The following is a 22,595-nucleotide window of genomic DNA, read 5'->3' as shown; positions in this document are numbered from 1 at the left end:
ATGGCCCTAGCGAGTGCCTTCTTGCCCGGTTCCTCCCCCATCTCTTTCAGTTTTAGAGAGAACAACAAACCGGGAGGGTCTCTTTCCTTTCACAGAATTGGTCATAGTCACAATAACCTCCGATGCTTGGCCACCCAGCAGACCCTTTCCCTCCCTCCTTCCTCTCTAAGAAACTCAGCCAACTACCAGCCTACCCTCTGGAATTACGACTTCCTCCAGTCCCTGAACAATGGTTATACGGTAATTTACTTCATTTCTTGCTCAATTAATTCACATCATAAAGAGAACGTTATTCACCGTCTTCTATTATTATGACATACAATTAACAATACTTAGGTTGTTGTTATAGGATGAGAAGTACGAAACCAGAGAAAGGAATCTGCTCGAGGATGTGAGGAGAATGATCTTGAATCAAAATACGGAGCCACTGGCAAAACTTGAGCTCATTGACGACGTCCAACGCCTAGGCCTTGGCTACCGCTTTCAGAGTGAGATCAAACACGCTCTTGATTGTTATGTCTCTTGGAAACAAAAACGCTCTCAAACAAAACAGCACACAAGCCTACATGAAGCTGCTCTAAGCTTCAGACTCCTCAGAGATCATGGCTATCACATCTCACCAGGTACCTTTCCACTTATTATGGACGTTACCATATATGCATATGGCTCTCTTTATGGGGTTTTTTAATTACTCCTCTCAGATAAACTAAATTTAACGATGTGATTGGGACGTAAATAACGCAGATATATTTGAGAGTTTCAAGGACCAAAACGGTAATTTTAAGGCATGCCTCAGCAGAGATGTGAAAGGGATGTTGAGTCTGTACGAGGCAACATTTCTGGGATACCAAGGAGAGGACATTCTGGAGGAAGCCAAGGCCTTCACCACCATCCATCTTAGAGACATAAAGCAACATGTAAGCAACGATCATCTGTTGGAACAAGCAATCAGTCACGCGCTGGATCTTCCAGTGCATCGCAGGACACGAAGGTTAGAGGCGAGATGGTACATAGAAGCCTATGGTCAGAGAAAAGACGCAGACGCGGTCCTTCTCGAAGCTGCTGTACTGGATTTTAACATAGTACAGTCAACACTCCAGAGAGATCTCCAAGAAATGTCAAGGTTAGTCAGTTTATTATATTTGATCCCCTATATACATACATTTATGATACATCAAATAATAGGAAATCAAAAGACAAAGTTGGCTTCAAATTAATATTGATATAATGAATTATAGGTGGTGGAAGGCGATGGGATTGGCCTCAAAGTTGAGTTTCAGCAGGGACAGGCTAACGGAGTGCTTCTTTTGGGCCGTGGGAATGGCGTCCGAACCTCAACAGAGTGAGCTTCGAAAAGCACTAACCAAAGTCACTTGTTTCATTACCACAATCGACGATGTATATGATGTTTATGGCACTTTGAATGAACTTGAGCTTTTTACCACCGCTGTTGAAAGGTTTGTTTTCTTCTATATTCGAATTGATTTATTTCACAGATATTATTACGTACGAACGAATATTATATGGTGAATTCTTTTTTGGATGTTTCAGGTGGGATATCAATGCCATACAAGATCTGCCAGAGTACATGAAAGTGAGTTTCCTAGCTCTGTACAACACTGTCAATGAAATGGCTTATGAGGCACTGAGAGAGCAAGGACGCAATATCCTGCCCTACCTCACCAAAGCTGTGAGTGCTCAAAAAAATCGACTCTTCACTTATACATTGCAAACATATCACATGCTAAATACCATTTGGGTTTGACACTAATCATCTGTTTTCTTAATTATGAAAGTGGGCAGACATGTTGAAAGCATTCCTGCAAGAAGCCAGGTGGTCCCATGACAAACATCTGCCCTCATTTGATGCCTACTTGAGAAACGCATGGGTGTCAGTTTCAGGAGTATTAATCCTCATTCATGCCTATTTCTTTCTTGATCACAACTTCTCAGAGGAGTCACTTCAATCGTTGGAACCCCACCATCACCTTTTGCATTGCCCTTCCGTTATTTTTCGGCTCTGCAACGATTTGGGCACATCAAAGGTAGCCTGTCCTTTCTCTATCTCTCTCCGAAAGCTCTGATTATCGAGAACTTTGTTTTAATTACTGTCTTCATTCTTAACGTTTTTGCAGGCGGAGTTAGAGAGAGGTGAAGCAGCAAGTTCGATAGTATGTCACATGCATCAAAGTGGGGCCACTGAGGAGAATAGCAACAAATACGTACGCGGTTTGGTGGATGAGACTTGGAAGGAGATGAACAAAGGAAGAGAAATGGAGTCCACATTTTCAAAAGCTTTTGTGGAAACTGCGATGAACCTTGCCAGAACTTCCCATTGCACCTACCAGTATGGTGATGGCCATGGAGCCCCGGATTCCACATCCAAAAGCCGGATTCGATCATTAATTGTCGAACCCATTCAGCTTTCTAGGAATTAATAATAATTAATATACACGTGATTATCTTTTCGTTTTTTGCTGATATTATATATATTTTTGCTAACCGTTGATATTGTATAATTGACCGATAATTATCAGATCATTTATCTGTTTGGGGACAAATTTCAGATGTGGCGCTGGGTTTTGTAATTGTATGTTGTTGAAGAGAAATCATATCTTATTACAGAATTTTAAACTCTTATTTTTTGACCAAGTCTCACATACCAATCGAAAGAATCGTGTGACCTATGTTGATCGAAATCATCAATCGTGCTTGATTTCTAGGTCACTTCTTACGTATTTTGACCGAAATCATTAATCCTGCTTAATTTCTAGGTCACTTCTTCTTTTTCTTTCCTGTCTTCTTTTTTTTAACCATGAATTATTAGATCAGATATTATATTATAGAAATAAAACTATAATTTTAAAATATTTTTACAATAAAAAGTAATATGTAAAAAAATTTATCTTGATTTGTGAAAAAATATTTCTGAAAAGTACTTTTAGTTATCCAATTAGTTTAACAAAAACTTAAAGCATATTCATCGTTACATGAGGAAAGAGAAGGAAGCTTCGACGAGGCTATTCAAGGTTCCATACAGCTGCGCCTGTCATTGTCAGCTTTTATCCTTGCATCTTATATCTGTTTGTCATGGGTGAATCATACGGGAAACAAGAGTCTTATCAAAACCAAAAACGCGAATAATTAGTAGGTTAAACACCACACCATATTGAGAGTCTATCGTCTTTTCCATGGTTATGCTTCTTCTTCGATCCAATTCTACTGGTCTATATATACTCTGATCTTCCTGCATTATTATTTGCGCTTCCTTTGGCTTGTGTTATAGAAAACTTCTATAGATCCAACAGGTAAAGGAGCTGTGAATGTTAAAGGAATCTTAAGACAATTTAATGCCGAAAATGTCAACATATCCGCCTGCTTCCCCTTCTCATGCATCTCAATTATATTTATTCTCCTCAAGTTCAGTCACAACCAGGGAGATGAAATTTTGCCTGGAGTACTAGGGTTATTTCGGAAAACAGAAAATTCTTAAATTTACGAGTAACAAAGGAAACTGAAATATTCAATCAAATAGCATATGACAAAACTGAATACAACTTCCAATCCTTAATATTACATCTGGTTTATAGTACAATAGAATTGAAATTCAACTAACTCTATTAATTAATGGCCTCCATTTAAATAATAGAGGTATTATTGGAAGCAATTAATAATCATAATAACTTGAAATTTCGAACTGGACATATATTTAAGAACAAAATACAAATTCAGACTAGGACTAAAGTAGGGATGAAGGAACCATATGTGTCCCAAATAAGGGTTTATATATGTGGGATTCAGTACTAGCTGTTTGAGAATGATTGGAAGAGCAATGCGCGTACATAATCATCCACGCTATACGCGCTTTTGTCATCTCCATGCTCATAAATGACCTGCGCAGTTCTTGCCAGGTTAAGCGAAGCCTTCATAGTTGACCATGGCAAAGACTTTGATGCCATTGCTATGCTATTTAGTTCCCACCACAGCTTCCCTATTCGCTCTCTCACGTATTTTCTCGCTTTGTCTTCACCTAAATGATCATTATCTCTCATGTAACATTGAATACTGCATGCGTTGTCTCCTCTTTCTTGTTCCTCCTAGTTATCACAGCGAAACTTCATCATTCGTTTATTATTACAAATCAATGGAGATCCTATAGGGGAAAATGAAAAAAGAAGGGTACTTAAAGAAAGCCACACGTACAGTTGAAGTTCCCAAGTCATCCCAAAGGCGAAGAATTTGGCCAGACACAGTGAAGAGTCTTGGATATGGATTCATCATGGAAATATTTTGCTTTGATAGATCATCTCCTATTAGGAAAAAAGCGTGAACCAGTGCCATGTAGGATCCTGCAGAAGTCACACCGTTCTCTAAATATTCTTCAAAACTTGGTACGTGTTCTCTGTTGAACCACTTGGCTTCCTCAAAGAATGCTTCAAATATGTCTATCCACTGCACCCAAGTCATTAATAATGAATTGCTTAATTCCATCCTGGTAAGTATTTTTTTTCCCTAATATTTGTCATCATTTCTGATTATTTGCTTAAATACTCTTACAGTTCTTTTCAGGTGTGCAACGACGGTCAGGCCATGGTCTTTCTGAATTCTGTAGGCTATTTCGTTGGTTGTGTTGTACAATGCCATATAGCATATCTTCATATATTCGGGCAGCCCCTCCATTGCGTCCAGATCCCACCTGTAAACAAGTATATATATTAACAACATGATCACTTCAGGATCACATGTATGTGTTGAATTTTTTAAGTGATCACACAAAATTTATTTGACAAGCAGATCAGATCAACCTTCTGATGGCTTCAGTGAAAAGAACAAGTTCATCCAAGGAACCAAACGAGTCAAAGATATCATCCATAACCAGTAGTATGCAGATGGTTTTGGTGAGTTCAATTCGGCAATCAGAATAGCATGGCTCTGGAAATATCCCCACTGTCCACAGGAAGCACTCTGAGGGTCTGTCTCTCGCAAAACCAAGTTTATCAACAAGCCCCAGTTCTTTCCACCACCTAAGAATGTCAAGCAGAAACTTCAGTTGTCCGTATATGCAGCATTCAAAATGATCAAAAACGTTTTAAAGGCTGAGATCTTTCTCACCTGCATATCTCTGTTAACTCTTTTTGGTGCAGAGATTGAACCATGTCAAAGTCCAACTTGGCCAAAGTCAAGAGAGCTGGCGTGTGGTCGCTACAATGTTCATATTCATGGATGTAGTCTCTGGCTTCCAGCCTCGCCATTCTGAGGTGCCTCGGAAGCCTCAAGGCTCTCGCAACATGGCGTCCTTCTTCAGGGCTTAGGTGTGGCAAGGATCGACCAAGATGGAGCTTTGTAAAGTCCATGGCTTCCGTTAATATATCCTCACCCTCTGCTCCTAAGTATGAAGCCTCGTACAAGCTTAACAAACCCCACGTGTCCCTGGTCACTGATTCCTTGAATCTCCCCCTTTCATCCATAAATTTCTTGAAAACATCTACGACGTCAACAAGCAATTAATCAGTTCAAAGTTGCACAGAATAATGTATCACTTGCATAACTAAGTTTCACATATGCTTGAATGTTGCAGCTTCATGCAAGAAACTATATATTTTTACTTTCGGAGAAAACAATTGTCATTATCAAGCGTATTTTTAATGGTTTTTCTGTATCCAGATTTATTATTTATTTTTGGTAAAAAAGCAACAAAAATTATGAGCTGAACCTGTTGATGATGAAGTGGCGAAGATGGCATTATGCCTGAGGAGACGAAAGCGAAGAGCAGTGGCAAAGAGATCGTCACCAGCGTCCCAACCACACAAACCTCTCAGTATTGTATCCAACTCTTGCTCGAAATGGTGCGAAATTCCCAGATGTTGTATTGTGTCTATCATCTTCAAGGTTGCCCTTGGATCTGTCGTGTTTCGCAGGGCCTCTCGGACTCTTCTTTTCAGCCCTTCCAAGACTTGTGTGGAGTCATCAGTTGGAGCAGCTACCCAGTACTACCAAACACCGGCATAAAGAGGGGGGAAAAAATCGATATGATGATTCATGGAAGACAAATAATGGAAAAAAGCACAAATAATGATGATGGATTTCAAGCTGTATACCTCGTCATGAAGAGAAACCGATGTAGTCACGGATCTAGGATGTATTTGTGTTGATTCCTGATTGTGGAAAGATAAGCTGGGTGATTGATACGTGGATGGCCATGAACTAACTCTTAGCGATGGGATTATATGTGACGAAAGAAGTCTGCGATACTTAGCTGAAGACGCAGCCATTGTCGTGGTGGTTAACCTTGTTGTAGACATGGCTGTAGTAGGCGTGGGTATAATGATGAGTTCTGGAAGTAAGATTAGCAAAGCTTGCTTATGGCACAGAAGCCAGATGCAAGATTGCATTCGTTTATATAGAATGTCTAGCTAATATAATGTCTTGGGGGAAATATATTTGTTTATTTTTCTTATAAATTATTGAAAGACTGATTCTCTCCAAGAAAATCTTTAAGTCTATGCTTTATGCATGTGAATGCACAACTTATTTAATGGTGTTCTAAAGCCGCCTATTTCTATATATATATATTCCAAATGTTAAAAAAATATGTCGGGCATTCGATTGCATATATATATATATATATATATATATATATATATTCCAAATATTAAAAAAATATGTCCGGCATTCAAGTGCTTACAGTTTTGAATAAATTATTTATGGCAAAGTGATAAAGCTGCATATAATGAAGTACTTGTACATAAATAGAATATTAACAAAAACATAATCACAAGACGTAAATTAAAAAATTAATCACACTAGAAGAATCTTATTATAAATTTTTAGAGCATAAGAATCAAAACTATAAATCAAGTAAAATTACAGGGATAAGAAACCAAACAAGCCCATAATGTCTCCAGAGCTTTAAATTAATATTCCGTTTTTTAAATAAAAACAATATTATTAAAATTGTTTAAAATCATATTGCTAGTTGGACTGACACATCATTTACTTTTAACCCTTATTTAGTTCGATAGGCCTTGAGAATCAGCTGAATGGATCTATTTGGTATTGAAATATTTTTCCTATCTGCCGGATTTGTTTTTTTTTTCCCGCCTGGATAACATTAAAATAGTTTAAGAAATCACTTTCTTTCTTTATTTCACAAAATTTTTTGCCAACGTTATTTCACAAAATTTTAAATGATTTTTAAACTAGTATTTGCATAATAAGGATGACTTATTCTACATGTAAACATTGATTTTTTTAATTCTTCTTGAAATATTTGAATATAAAATACACATGCAGGTGCATGTTTTATATATATTTTTAATATATTTGAAATCTAATTCAATCATCATCATTAAATAATTGAATGACAAATACTACCTCTGGTCCTTAATATAAGAGCTAGTTTGATTTTTATTTTGGTTCTAAATATAAATACCAATCCTCTTTATATATTATATTTATCTATTTTTACCAAGATAGTCCTTATAGTAATGATAGTTCTAGTTAATACACTTAATTAACAAAAATATTTTTAAAAAATAACAAAAATTTATTACAAATAATTGATTAAACTAACTTCTTTAATCTACTCAAATTAGTCAACTAAGTTTTATGTTAAGGAGGTAGTATAAATTACATGTCGGTCTCATGTATTGTACCAGATGTAAGAAATTGAAATTGAGTAATACTCCATTATTTACATTTATAAAACATGAAATTTGCTAAATTTTTAGATTGAATATATTGATATTAATGATTTATTTATTATAAGTATTATTCTTAACATTAATGGTTGGCGGGTCAAATTATCAATGGCAGGTTGAACTTTGAAAATGTTGACAGAACAGACGGACCAATAAAGGAATTGACTTCTTTGAATAATGAGACGGCCTTTATAGGTTGGCTATCTGGACCAGTCTGACTTCCAACGATCCGTTTTATTTTTTCATGGGCTAACTGATCCATCATCATTCTGCGTCATGCTGATACCTTAAATAATGCTCCAACTCCAAACATTATTTCTTTTTTTTTTTTTGCCTCTTTCTCTGCCTTCCTTTTAAGGTTTTGCATGCATGTAAACTTTTTTTAAATACATATTATTGTTCGTTAGATAAAAAAAAAGAAAATGCTTTTCACCCAAAAAAAAATTCGTGTGGCTAAATTTTTTCATTTCTATATTTCGTCCTCCTTTCAATCTTCGAAAATTTCCGGAAAAGATAATTGAATTTAGCTTTGTTCGAATATGAATAGATTTTAGATGTTTAGCATTTTCTTTTTTAAGAAAGATTTGACTTTGACCATTTCCCCACTTGTTGGATAGAAGTCAATTGGCAAAACTTTTTGGAAACAAGCCGCCTACATATATTACATGAGATAATACGACCCCCATCATAGTTGAAACATTTAGGAAAAAGAAAAAAAAATACGAGTCTCCATAATTTCATCTCATTTTTTCAAGTCTTTATATTTTTTCTTTTTATTAAGTCCTTATAATTTTATCAATTGTAGCTATTGTATTAGTCTATATATTAATAAATTGTTAATTTGTAAGAGAAATAGTTGATTATGTATGGCTTACATCGATTATACACCTAAACTATTTTTACTTGGGTCTAAATTAAATCAAAATCTTACATGTTATATATGAATGCAAGAAGCCAATTATGAGCGTAACAATTTTTATTTTTATATTGATAGTAAATGAATATTATTTAATCAGTATTAGTATTATAAGTACAGAGGCCAACTAATTAATTTTCCTAAATGTTTAGGATAACATTGCGCAAAGTCTAGAATAGCAGCCATAGAATAATGTTGTCGAAAACAAAGCACAAAACAACGCTATATTTTATTTATTTATTTATTTGAGTCGGCAAAGATAAATTAGCTTTATTTATTTATTAGAAAACGCATTATTTTATTGACTCACTCACGTACTCGCCCATGAAACAAGCTGTACTTCTGGCTATCGTTTGGTTTTCCCCCTTAAACAATTGTTCAAGTGTGATGTGTACAATCTTAAATGGTGAGCTCAATATCAAAAGACTAACTTATTAGAAGGGAGGCTTTACATTGCAGTACTTCATTCAGAACCCTCTCTGAAAGTAATCTTTTTTTATTGATCAACTCTTAACAAACTAAGTAACAACCCTAACTCAGAATCCTAAAGTAACTCCCACTACTTGAATTAAATGCTGCGATGACACGAGACAAAAGGAAAAATGCAATATTTGAAAGTAGCAGGAATGAGGAAGTCGTAGGGGAAGTTGACTGCAATATACTACCTCAAGTTTTTAATATAGAACTTAGTACCTTCAATCCTTAATATAAAAACTAGTTGACTAATTTGAATAGATTAAGAAAACTAGTTGAGTTAGTTATTTGTAATAAATAGTTATCGTATTTCTTAAAATATTCTTGCTAATCAAGTGTATTGGTTAGAACTACTATTATTATAAGGATGACATTGAGAAAGAATGGATAAATATGAGAGACAAAATAGATTGAGGTCTTATATTTGTCACTAAAATAAAAGTCAAACGAGCTATTATATTAAGGATCAGAGGTAGTAATTATTACAATTTATAATATAAACTAAACCTTATATTAAAATGGGGTCGTAGTGTTTGTTGCGCTCCCACAAGATAGGTGTGCCAGGAAGGGAGGGACGGAAGCATTAAGGCTTCATGCATGCATCTGACGGTTTTTTGAAGTGGGAAAATTAGGCAGAAGAAATAGAACAGCTGAGTGACACTGAAATTGATGACAGCGAAGTATGAAGCACATGATGCAACTGTTTGGTTTGTATAATTTTGAAATACAACAGGACAAATTTATGTAATTTTGACAAAATTGAAGGGAGTTCGATGTATTTTTATTGTTCCCGACTTGTGTAATTTGGAGAGGTACAGAGGAGATAAGAAGTTGACGGAAGGAAGAGGGTTGAGTAATATTGATGTTGGCCGCGGGTGAGTAACAGCCACACAAGTCCCTTTATAGTTAGTTGTCCGTTGCGACGCTGGCGCTGTCATATAGGGCCCAAAGACCATTCATAACTAGTCAGCTTTTACTTTTGTTCATGAAAAATATATATTACTACCTCCGGTCCTAATTATAAGACCCAGTTGACTAATTTGAGGAGATTAAGGAAGTAAGTTAAGTTAGTTATTTGTAAAAAATAAGTATTGTCATTCCTAAAATATCCTTACTAATTAAGTGTGTTGGCTAGAACTATCATTATTAGAAGGACTATCTTGGGAAAAAATGCATAAATATGAGAGACAAAATGGATTGGGGTCTTATAATTAGGACCAAACTAAAAGTCAAACGGGGTCTTATATTAAGGACCGGAGGTAGTATCTTTGAAATTTTACTTAATATTAATAGGTCTCAAAAAATTTAGTACTTATAACTTTTTTTTTGGACTAGTAAATAAAATAACTTGATTTATAAATATGAAAATTCAACTTGCAAACATTAACTCATAAATTTTGATTTGAAAATGATGCAATACAAATTTTATGCACACAAAATAAGAGACTTTCATCAAAATCCCACGTATAGTAAATGAAAAGAAAAATCCAGTCCCAAACTAAAAGCATGGCTCGCTGCTGGGGCACTTTTCTGCCCATGAAAACCACGGGTTATCCACAGCAGTGTATTTAGTCATTGTATCAAATATAAACGCTAAGAATAATAGAAATTGGATCTATTGAAAGAAACTAGGTTATTACAACGTAAACAATTAAGGTTTGAATATCATTGAGAAAGATGCTCAATAATATCTTGAATATGATTGTCTTTAATAGGATGATATCTATGCATAACCAAGAAAAAAAAAAAGAGCATTAGAAGCATGACTGATGAATGTGAGTATCCCAATATTGCGCCAAGCTTTGGCTCTATTATGAACAGGAAAAACTAGCACTACCTTTGGTTTTTAATATGAGACTAATTTGACTAATTTGAGGAGATTAAAGAAATTACTAAATTTATTTAAAATATTTATACTTATCATTTTTTTAAAACTGATTTGACTCACTAGACTGAAAAGATTATATATAAATTGATATATAAACCAATGATACGTATAAATATTTTAGAGAAATCATGTAACATATTACCTCCAATGCTTAATACAAGAGGTCGGTTAACTTTTATTTTGATCATAAATATAAAACCCTAATTTATTTTATTTCTCATATTTATCTATTTTTCTTTAAGATAGTCCTTGTAATAATAGTAGCTTTAACCAATACATTTAATTAACAATGATATTTTAGGAAAGACAACATCTATTTATTACAAATAACTGATTTAGATAATTTTTTAATCTACTCAAATTAGTCAACTAGCTCTTATATTAAAGAACAGTGTCATAATTAAATAATTTATTAATTTTTTAAATATTTTAAAATTTGTTACCTAAATTTTATATTGAAAATCGGATGAAGAGGCAGGGGTTTGGAACAGAGGAAGAATAGAAGAAATAATTGTGAACACTGGTGGAAGCATGGGATCCCACAAATGACGACAACATGCGTGCCGCCAACCCGATAGAGACGTTTCCTTAATTACGCGTGAATGGTTACCAACCCTTCCTATGTCCTCTAGCTGGATTTTCTCATCTCCCACGCTCAGATATTTTAAATCACATGAAAATATCTGTCATCCACTACTAACAAACACCAGCATAGGGAAAAAAAATTAATCAAAACGATATATGTATGATTCGAGAAAGACAGATCAGGACCTAGGATGTATTTTTGATGACTCCCGGTTTTGTGGAAAGATAAGCTGGGTGATTCATACGTGGATGGCCTTGAAATAACAGATTTTTTTTTCTTTTTGGGGGGGGGGGGGGGAGGAGATAAAAGAAGAGGAAAGATTTTAATATATGCACGTTTTGTACTTTATATATTTCAACTTTAATTCAATCATCATGTGCAATTCGTTAGATTTTTATGCTGAATATATCGATATCAATAATTTTTTAGCCATAACTCGTGAACCATTTAAAAATAAGAAAAATACTTTTCACCAAAAAATTATATTCATATGGATCATAAAATAAAATGTCTCGCTGCTATGTTTCTTTTTTCCAATCCTTGAAATTTTCAGGAAAAAGATAATTAAATTAGTGTCTGTTCTAGTGTGAAGACTGATTTATAGAGATTTTACCCTATATTTGGTACAAGAGAATTGGAGTGAAGGAGAGTGAAGTAAAAATTTTAATAAGTTCAATTTAAAAAACAAAGAAAAATTGGGTTATAAAAATTAGTTAAGTCAATTATTTGTAGTAGTTATTGTCTTTCCTAAAATATTCCTATTAATCATGTGTATTACAATGAAAACTTTTTAACATGTGTAATTATCATGGAGACTACTTTAAAAAAATAAATAAATATGGAAGAAAAAATAGATCGATTGTAATCTTATATCTAAAATTAAATTAAATCTCCAACTAATTTTTATTTTTAGCTCAGAAAGTAATACTTGTTAATTACAAGGAAGGGTCGTGGATGCATCTGACAGTTTTTCAAGTATGAAAATTAAGTAGAAGCAATAGAGCAGATGGGTGACGTAGAAGTTGAATAATTGATGACAGTGATGAAAGCACGTGATATATATGCAATTGTAATTGGTTTGTGTAATTTGAAAAAAGAGGATAAGTGTTTATGCAATTTTGGTGATGAAATTGAAGGGAGATCATCGTTTGTATAATTTTGGGAGGTAGACAGGGGAAATTAAAGGAAGTGGGTTGAGTGAGAGTGGCACTGACGTCTCTTTGCAATGGTTTTAATTAGGGAACAAAAATTAGACTGAACATTATACCAAATAAGATGGTGGTTTAAAGATTTGTGGGTTAAATCGGGATCAAACAGGAATCAAACCAATCACATTAAAATAATAGAATGTAATTGAAAATAACATAATATAACAACATTAATAATTACTAATAATAAAATATAAGAAAATACAACAATAATTTAATTGTAACAATAGCAAAATATAATAAAATTGAGAATTTTGATCTTTATGATTTTTTAATAACTAAAATTAATAATCATTAATACCAAAATTATCATTAAAATTCATTCAAATATATAATAACTGAAATATTAGGAGTTGAATGAGAAAAAATAGGATCAATAACAAAATAATCACCTAAACTAGTTCATTATAGGTTTACACCGATTTACACCAGTTTGACCGGGTTGATGCCAGTTCATTTTCTGCTCAGTTCATTACTTAAATCGAATCGAACCACTAGCCGGTTCATCAATTTTCTTGTTAAACTGACTGGTTTGGTCAAGTTTTTTTTTTCCCTACTGGTTCTATCATGTAAGAATTTGCTAAAACCCTCTCTAGTGGGTTTAATCCCTCTACTGAGTCATATATTTAGAATTATAAAAAGTAATTTGAATTCCACAGTCCACCACTTTCTTTTCTTATTTAAAATCTGCGCACCTTCGCCATTAATCATAGTATTCAGCCTGGGGACGGGGGACTGGCAAATGTAGGGCCCAAGGCAATAAATGAAATTTGAAAATTTTATTCAGAATTTATCTTTTAATGTGAGAATTACAAGTGCTAGTGATTTTTTCATCCCAGGCAATAAATGAAAGAGGAAAAATCCAATCCCAAATGAAAAGCATGAGCCAGTACCGGGGCACGTACTTTTTGCCCCATGAAAACCGCGGGTCACAAGTGTAGTCATTTTACTGCCCCTCTGAATTGATCATCACCAACACTTCCTATGTCCTATAACTCCGACACCTCATTTTCCAAACTCACATATGAAACTAAAATATCTGTCATCCAAGTCCCCAGCACTGCTCTTTCCTCTTCCTTCTCTTCCTCCCCTACCAACAAAAACTACTCTTACAATAAGAACCAATCCCTTAAAGTTCTTTGCGATTATCCTACATAGTTTTCTTATTAAAGTTCTCTTATTTTCTTCAAACTTGTATATGGGCATAACCATGCATTTAGATTCACTCCTGCATATTTTTCTTCTCCTATTATATTCAGCTCCTCTACATTAATATCCTACTGGAGTTAGTGTGGCGATGTAACCTGTTAAATATCCTCAAAAGTATGGACCAACAAAACAATTTCCTAAAAAGAAAGATCAATCGCATAATTAAATAGGAAAGGCCATTTTAAGATTTTCTTAAGGTGGCAAATTGAAAAAACAAAATTGCAATTTTTCCCAGTATGTGTGTGTGAGTGAATTAAAGGCTAGTTGTCAGAAATATGGAAGACCGATTGCAGAAATAGGAAACCATTTGGAAAATTTGCAATAGGTCTTTGCTTATTTTACGAGTGTTTTGGTTCATTTTACAGCCTCTCTCTTGCACAGGTTCTTATTCTTAATTAGGACCTGTGTTTCTAAAAAATTATAGGTCTTGGTTATGTTGCAAATGTTCTTGCTCATACCATAACCTTTCTTGAATTTCTATAATATTCAAAAATTAGATTTTTAAATTTCGAATTGTAGTTTTTCAACATTTTTAACAAATTAAATGCTGTATAAGTTAAATTCGAAATCATAATTTCCATTTAATTCATTACTATATTTTCCAAAATTTCATGTCAAATTTTAATGCACGAAAATTCACTAAATTAGATTAATCTTTTTTATTTATGGCATGTTTCTTCATCGTATTTATCAGAAAATGGATTAATGAGGATGACAAAAAATAATAATTAAATGCTTCAAAATTCAGAGCGAATTAAAGATATGCCTAGCAGAGTCCCCCCTTCTTCAATTCGTTGTTTAAAGCTCTATATTTACTACGTAGAAAAATATATTTAGTTATCAATTCAATTATGATTCATATAGCTAGTGACCAAAATCAAACATATTAATGCATTATAATAAACCCAGAAAAAAAAAACTAAAGAAAAATCGTAGATGAAATGAAATAAAGAGAAACTTCCATCTATATTATATTAATTCTGTTTAATTTGTTGGCGAAAACATATTCCGTGTAATTTGTACGACTATGGACTATGTAAAGGATAACCACTTGATGATACTCTACACATGCTGATTAGTACTTTTATGTTTAATATAAAATTCAGTTAATTAATTTGAGAAAATTCAGAAAGTTAATAAATTATTTTTAAGTATTTATATTTATTTTTTAAACTAATTTTCTTTACTTATAAATGTAATATATGCTATAATTAAGTAATTTGCTAATTTTTTTTAGTTTCATCAAATCAGTCAACAATGTCTTATATTAGGAACTGAACCTCCGATCCTAAAACGTAAGACTCATTTTATAGTATAAATTAAATTTTTTAACATTTTAAAAAGTGGACCAGTATTATTTTTCTCGCACGTGGATAATCTTGAATGAATTTATAGTGCCCTCCAGAGACCAGAGCGCTATATATAATGAGACCCGGCGCAAGCAATTCACATTCGCAAACTAAACTACCAACGAGTATGGCCCTAGCCAGTACCTTGTTGCCCAATTCCTCCATCTCACTTAGTTTTAGAAAGCACAAAAAACCAGGAGGCCCTCTTTCCTTCCACAGGATTGGTTACTATCACACTAACCTCCGATGCTTGGCCACCCAACAGGCGCTTCCCCTTCACCCCTCCTCTCTCAGAAACTCCGCCAATTACCAGCCTACCCTCTGGACTTATGACTTCCTCCAATCCTTGAACAATGGTTATACGGTAATTCTACTTCCTTAATTTCCTGGTCAATTAATTCACGATATACATGGGAGAACGTTATGACATACAATTAACAATACTTAGCTTGTTGTTATAGGATGAGAAGTACGAGGCCAGAGAAAGGAAGTTGCTGGAGGATGTGGGGAGGATGATCGTGAATCCCAATACTGAGCCATTGCCAAAACTTGAGCTCATTGACGATGTCCAGCGCTTAGGCCTCGGCTACCGCTTTCACAATGAGATCAAACACGCTCTTGATTGTTATGTCTCCTGGGAACAGAGCCGTCCTCAAACAAAACAGCACACAAGCCTTCATGCAGCTGCCTTAAGCTTCAGACTCCTCAGAGACCATGGCTATGACGTCTCACCAGGTCCTATGCATACGGCTATCTCCTTTTTTCATAATTACCTCTCTCGCAAACACCGAATTAAATGATGTGGTTGGGACATAAATAACGCAGATATATTTGAGAGTTTCAAGGACCAAAACTGTAATTTCAAGGCATGCCTCAGCAGAGATGTGCAAGGGATGTTGAGTCTGTACGAGGCAACATTTCTGGGATACCAAGGAGAGGACATTCTGGAGGAGGCCAAGGCCTTCACCACCATCCATCTCAGGGACATGAGGCAACAGATAAGCAACGATCATCTGTTGCAACAAGCAATCAGCCACGCGCTGGACCTTCCATTACATCGCAGAACACGAAGGTTAGAGGCGAGATGGTACATAGAAGCATATGGTAAGAGGAAAAACGCAGACACGGTCCTTCTCGAAGCTGCTGTACTGGATTTTAACATAGCACAGTCAACACTTCAAAGGGATCTCCAAGAAATGTCAAGGTTTGTCAATTTATTACTAGTAAATTTGCTTCCCTATATGCATACGTATAGCAGCAACCAAGTAGTAGGAAGTCAAAAAGAGAAAATTGGCTTCAAATATTGATATAACTAATTATAGGTGGTGGAAGGCGATGGGACTGGCATCAAAGTTGAGCTTCAGCAGGGACAGGCTAATGGAGTGCTTCTTCTGGGCCGTGGGAATGGCCTCCGAACCTCAACACAGTGAGCTCCGAAAAGCACTAACCAAAGTCGCTTGCTTCGTCACCACAATCGACGACGTCTATGATGTTTATGGCACTCTGGACGAACTCGAGCTGTTTACCGCCGCTGTTGAAAGGTTTGCTTTCTCCTACATTCGAATTAATTTATTTGACAAATATTATTTCTATTGAAAGCCAGCCACACATACTTCCTCCGTTCCTTATTATAAGAGACAAATAATCAAATTATGTTGATAAAAAAAACAGTTAAAATTAGTTGAGGACAATTAATATATAAAAAGTATAATGTTTTTTCCAACAATGTCCCCATTAATAAGGAGAGAGAGTATGAGAGAGAACAATTAAATTATTAAAAGAAAGAGAAATAGGAGGGAGAGAGAATATGAATTGGAGAAAAATAAATAGTGGTAAAATAGAAATTAATACAAAAAAAATAGAGACAACTTTTAAGTGTCTCTTATATATGGAAACATGCCATAAATATTAAATGTCTCTTATAATAAGGAACAGAGGGAGTAATACGTAGGAATATTATGTGGTGAATGCTTTTTTTCTTTTAATTTCAGGTGGGATATCAATGCGATACAAGATCTGCCAGGGTACATGAAAGTGTGTTTCCTGGCTCTCTACAACACTGTCAATGAAATGGCTTATGAGGCACTGAAAGAGCAAGGCCACAATATCCTACCCTACCTCACCAAAGCAGTGAGTGCCCACGAAAACGACTTCCCTATAGAACATACCACATGTTAAATACTATTTCATGGGGAAACTAACTCTTACCTTAATAATTATAGTGGGCGGACATGTTGAAATCATGGCTTCAAGAAGCCAGGTGGTCTCATGACAAACACATACCCTCATTCGACAGCTACTTTAGGAACGCCTGGGTATCAGTTTCAGGAGTATTAATCCTCTTCCATGCTTATTTCTTTCTCAATCACAGTTTCTCAAAGGAGTCACTTCAATCCTTGGACCCTCACCATCCCCTCTTGCGTTGTCCTTCCGTTATTTTCCGTCTCTGCAACGATTTGGGCACATCGAAGGTGGCCTCTTCTTTATCAATCACTCAAATCTTATGTTGTCATTTGGTTCTACGTACTCTCTCTTCGCACGCTCTGACGAGGACCTCATTTTAATTACTGTCTTCATTCATTGTTAATGTTTTCTTCAGGCGGAATTAGAGAGAGGTGAATCAACAAGTTCGATATTATGTCACATGCACCAGAGTGGGGCTACTGAGGAGAATAGCCAAAAATACGTGCGCAGATTGGTGGATGAGACGTGGAAGGAGATGAACAAAGGAAGAGGAATAGAGACCACATTTTCAAAAGCTTTTGTAGAAACTGCAATGAGCCTTGCAAGAATTTCCCATTGCACCTACCAGTATGGTGATGGCCATGGAGCTCCAGATGCTACGTCCAGGAACCGGATTCGATCATTAATTGTGGAGCCCATTCAGCTAAGAGGCTGATAAATGCCTCGGCATTAATAGACTTGCAATTACTTAGTCATCTTTATGTTTGGGGAATTACATTGGCCGTATATGTTTTTGTTCACGGGCAACGGATGTAAAATTTGAAGGAAAAAAACAAACTATTATATAGGTAACAAAATCACTTTCTTTTTTAAAAAAGAGCTTTTCATATTTACAACAAGAGTTTTCCTTTTCCTATTTCTTCCTTTGTAAGTCGGATAGAAAATACTCAACTGACAATACAAAACACAGAACAAAATTCTATTACCTTCAATCCTTAATAAAAAAAAAAGGACAACACTCATTTATTAAATAACTAACTTAACTTTTTTTTTAATCTACTCAAATTAGTCAACTAACTCTTATATTTAGGATTGGAAGTAGTATTTTACAACTTCGTAATGCTGCTCTCGTCAAGGAGAGATCTGGTTGTCTCCCTTAACCTGGCTCTAATAAGGAGTCTAGCGAAAAAGAGAGGCAAGAGAATACGGCTTTCATTAACTGAGCTTTAAAGATCTATTTTACAACTAAACCCAGACTTCATACAAGTGCTCAGCTATAACAAACAAACAAAATTCTGTTACGTGGAAAAGGGCTTGGGCCTGGCCCAATAACTCAGCTGCCACTCCAGACATTTCCGTCTTTCTCTACCTTCCTTTCAAGTTTTTGTATGCATGTCAACTTTTTTTAAAAACATATTATTGTTCCCTAAATAAAAAAATAGGAAAATGTTTTCCGCCAAAAAAGAAATATTCGTATGGCTAAAATTTCTTCATTTCTATATTTCTTCTTTCTTTCAACCTCCGAAATTTTCAGGAAAACATAATTAAATTTAGCTTCGTTCGAATATGAATAGATTTTAGATGTTTAGAATTTCCTTTTATAAGAAAGATTTGATTTCATCTCATTTTTTCAAGTCTTTACATTTTTTTTTATTAAGTCCTTATAATTTTCTCAATTGGAGCTATTGTATTAGTCTATATATTGACAAATTGTTAATTTGTAAAAGAAATAGTTGATAACGTATGGCTTACATCCAGTATACACCTAAACTATTTTTGCTAGCTACTTGGGTCTAAATTAAATTAAAATCTTACATGTTATATATGAATGCAAGAAGCCAATTATGAGCGTAATAATTTTTATTTTTATATTAATAGTAAATGAATACTATTCCGTCATTTAAGTTTTTTGAAAAACCTTTTTATTTTGTATTTTATCATAACTTGCATATTATTTAATCAGTATGAGTATTATAAGTACAGAGGCTAACTAATTAATTTTTCTAAATGTTTTAGGATAACACTGCGCAGACTCTAGCATAGCAGCCATAGAATAATGTTGTCGAAAACAAAGCATAAAACCATGCTATATTTTACTTATTTATTTATTTTAGTCGGGAAAGATAAATTAGCTTTATTTATTTATTAGAATACGCATTATTTTATTGACTCACTCACTCGCCCACGAAACAAGCTGTACTTCTGGCTATCGTTTGGTTTTTCCCCTTAAACAATTGCTCAAGTGTGATTTGTACAATCTTAAATGGTGAGTTCAATATCAAAAGACTAACTTATTAGAATGGAGGTTTTACTCTGCGGTGCTTCATTCAAAACCCTCTCTAAAAGTAATCTTTTTTTATTGGTCAACTCTCAACACACTTAAGTAACAACCCAAACTCGGAATCCCCAAGTAATCCCCACTACTTGAATTAAATGCTGCGATAACACGAGACAAAAGGAAAAATGCAATATTTGAAAGTAGCAGGATTGAGGAAGTCATAGGGCAAGTTGACTGCGATATATACTCCCTCGAGTTTTTAATATAGGATTTACTACCTCCATCTCTTAATATAAAAATTAGTTGACTAATTAGAGTAAATTAAAAAACTAGTTAAGTTAATTACTTGTAATAAATAGGTATTATATTTCTTAAAATATCCTTACTAATCAAATGTATTGATCAGAATTGCTATTATTATAAAAAAAAATAGATAAATATGCGAGACAAAATATATTGGAATCTTATATTTAAGAGCAAAATAAAAGTAAAAAAAGCTTTTATATTAAGGATTGAAGGTAGTAATTATAACAATTTATAATATAAACTAAGCCTCGTATTAAAATGGAATCATAGTATTTGTTGCGCTGCCACAAGATAGGTGTGCCACAAAGGGAGGGATGGAAGCATTACAGATTCATGCATGCATCTGACGGTTTTTTAAAGTGGGAAAATTAAGCAGAAGATATAGAGCAGCTGGGTGACACTGAAATTGATGACAACGAAGCATGAAGCACATGATGCAATTGTTTGGTTTGTATAATTTGAGAATATAATGGAGGATGAGTTTATGTAATTTTGACAAAATTGAAGGGAGTTCGATGTATTTTTATTGTTTCCGATTTGTGTAATTTGGAGAGGTACAAGGGGATAAGAAGTTAATGGAAGGAAGAGGGTTGAGTAATATATTATTGATGTCGGCCGTGGGTGAATGACAGCTACACAGGTCCCTTCATAGTTAGTTGTCAATTGTAACCCTGGCACTGTCATAAATACGTACAAGTTCTTTTTTTCTTGGACTAGTAATAACATAACTTGATTTATAAATATGAAAATTCAACTTGCAGACGTTAACTCATAAATTTTGATTTGAAAAGGATGCAATGTGTAACACCTCACATAATTATATCAATATACGCCATAAAATATTTAATTTAAAAGTCCATACATACTTTTAATACTGCAATTAAGTCAAAATTTCAAAACATTTCTAACATAACTTAACAACATAAACTATTAGTCTTATAGTCATGGCAAATAAAAATATAACATAGCATGTGTTTGAGGAGCACAAAAGCCTTCATGGCTCACTCCATTGGTGCCTTCCCTTGATTCCTACTAGATCCTTCGCCTGAAAATTGTTAATATAGGGGATGAGCTCAAACGTCTCAGTAACTACTGAAATTCTAACCTATACAAGCAAATCACATATGATAAACCAAAGATCTGTTTATATGTGTGTATATAAATATATTAAAAATCACGGATTTGAGACATTCAATTCAATTTCATTTTTTTCAACAATATACCAATATCCTTTTTCTAATATATCCAAAAATAATGCAATATGTTGCCTCCCTTATATCACCGTCCACCCTTATACCGCTGACTGGAGCCATAGGCTAACACATAGTCCGATAGGAACTAATCCATTTTACTGAATTATTCCAAGCTCACCGATACTAGAGATATATCCGGCCAAAGATATAGAGCTCAAGCTCGGACTATGGCTCCCCTCCTTTGTGAATAGGGAGGTGTCACATGTCCCACAGCTCCAATGAATTCCCGGTCAAAGGAAAACATGGAAGAAGGGGCCCTGACAAGTGCCATCCACTGTGCACCGAGTGATGGCATACCACGTGGTAATTTTATATCCATTCAATCTCCTTCTATCCTTAGCCCAACAATGCATGTCAGATGCCAATAATATTACATCATAAATATGTCCACAAATATATTAAAAATAAGATAGCAATAAACTTATATACCATTTAATAACAACTCATACAATTCCATATCCATCAATATATTTAATTATTCATCATAATTAATAGCAATAAATCTTAACAAAATCAAATAACATACCAAAACATTCATTTGAAAAATCACAATATTGTATTTCAATATATAAAAATATAGTAAATTCATAATACAATCATACACAATTCACATGTACAAAAAAGAATTTTCAGAGTTACCTGGTACTCTTTAGCTTACAAATATTCACACAAAGATTACTCCAAAATTCTCAAGTCTACAAAATTGCACATAAATATTTATTAATATAAACTCAGAATTACTCCAGAGCTACTCTAAAATTCTAAGACTACCCTCTAAACCAAAATTTCATAAATATATTAACTCTCCCAAATCTAGGCATTTATAATAGAATTATTTTGAAAAATAATTTACATATAAGGCTATTTAAATTTAACAAAAGTATATATATATATATTTAATTATAACCAAACTGTAGCTTTATTTAATTTTACAAAATTCTCAATTTATAAATTTTCAAGCCTTCAAAAATTATTTCAACAATATATCTTTAACTTATTCAATATTTAAACCGATTAAAACCTCAATAATATATTAAATAACTCAAATAAATTATTTAACTCAAATTTAATCGGTAAAAACATATTACAAGTCTAAATAACAAATCTTTCAACTAAAATCTTAGTTTAAAATTCTCAAAGTAATCATTCAACAAAAATAAACCAATTAAAATTCCTTAATAATGGATCTTTAAATTTCTACGGTCATATATTGTCAAAACTCCATATTTACTCTATACTCAAAC

At 33.9% G+C, this 22,595-nt stretch overlaps 3 protein-coding genes across 3 annotated transcripts; 2 read left to right on the top strand and 1 right to left on the bottom strand.

The window, feature by feature from the left end:
• LOC114762985 (tricyclene synthase TPS4, chloroplastic-like) lies at window positions 1–2,438 on the top strand. Its single transcript, XM_028952580.1, has 7 exons — window positions 1–240; window positions 350–623; window positions 745–1,123; window positions 1,239–1,457; window positions 1,552–1,690; window positions 1,797–2,045; window positions 2,136–2,438. The coding sequence occupies exons 1-7, from the start codon at window positions 1–3 to the stop codon at window positions 2,436–2,438; spliced, it is 1,803 nt and encodes a 600-aa protein (XP_028808413.1).
• A 1,365-nt stretch (window positions 2,439–3,803) lies between these two features.
• On the bottom strand, window positions 3,804–6,272 carry LOC114762984 (probable terpene synthase 11). Its single transcript, XM_028952579.1, has 7 exons — window positions 6,099–6,272; window positions 5,714–5,990; window positions 5,113–5,485; window positions 4,806–5,024; window positions 4,558–4,696; window positions 4,204–4,452; window positions 3,804–4,097 (listed from the first exon to the last, which is right to left on the bottom strand). Exons 1-7 carry the CDS (start codon window positions 6,270–6,272, stop codon window positions 3,804–3,806), a joined length of 1,725 nt encoding a protein of 574 aa, XP_028808412.1.
• A 9,185-nt stretch (window positions 6,273–15,457) lies between these two features.
• Window positions 15,458–18,229, top strand: LOC114762983 (tricyclene synthase TPS4, chloroplastic-like). The gene is made up of 7 exons (XM_028952578.1): window positions 15,458–15,694; window positions 15,792–16,065; window positions 16,156–16,534; window positions 16,653–16,871; window positions 17,322–17,460; window positions 17,553–17,801; window positions 17,930–18,229. Exons 1-7 carry the CDS (start codon window positions 15,458–15,460, stop codon window positions 18,227–18,229), a joined length of 1,797 nt encoding a protein of 598 aa, XP_028808411.1.
• The last annotated feature ends 4,366 nt before the right edge of the window (window positions 18,230–22,595 follow it).

Source organism: Neltuma alba, unplaced genomic scaffold (assembly GCF_004799145.2).
Source record: "Neltuma alba isolate B1F8T4 unplaced genomic scaffold, ASM479914v2 tig00011249_pilon, whole genome shotgun sequence".
NCBI classification, from domain to species: domain Eukaryota; kingdom Viridiplantae; phylum Streptophyta; class Magnoliopsida; order Fabales; family Fabaceae; genus Neltuma; species Neltuma alba.
The sequence above is the reverse complement of the archived record's forward strand: the minus strand, read 5'-3'. Positions and strand labels throughout refer to the sequence as shown.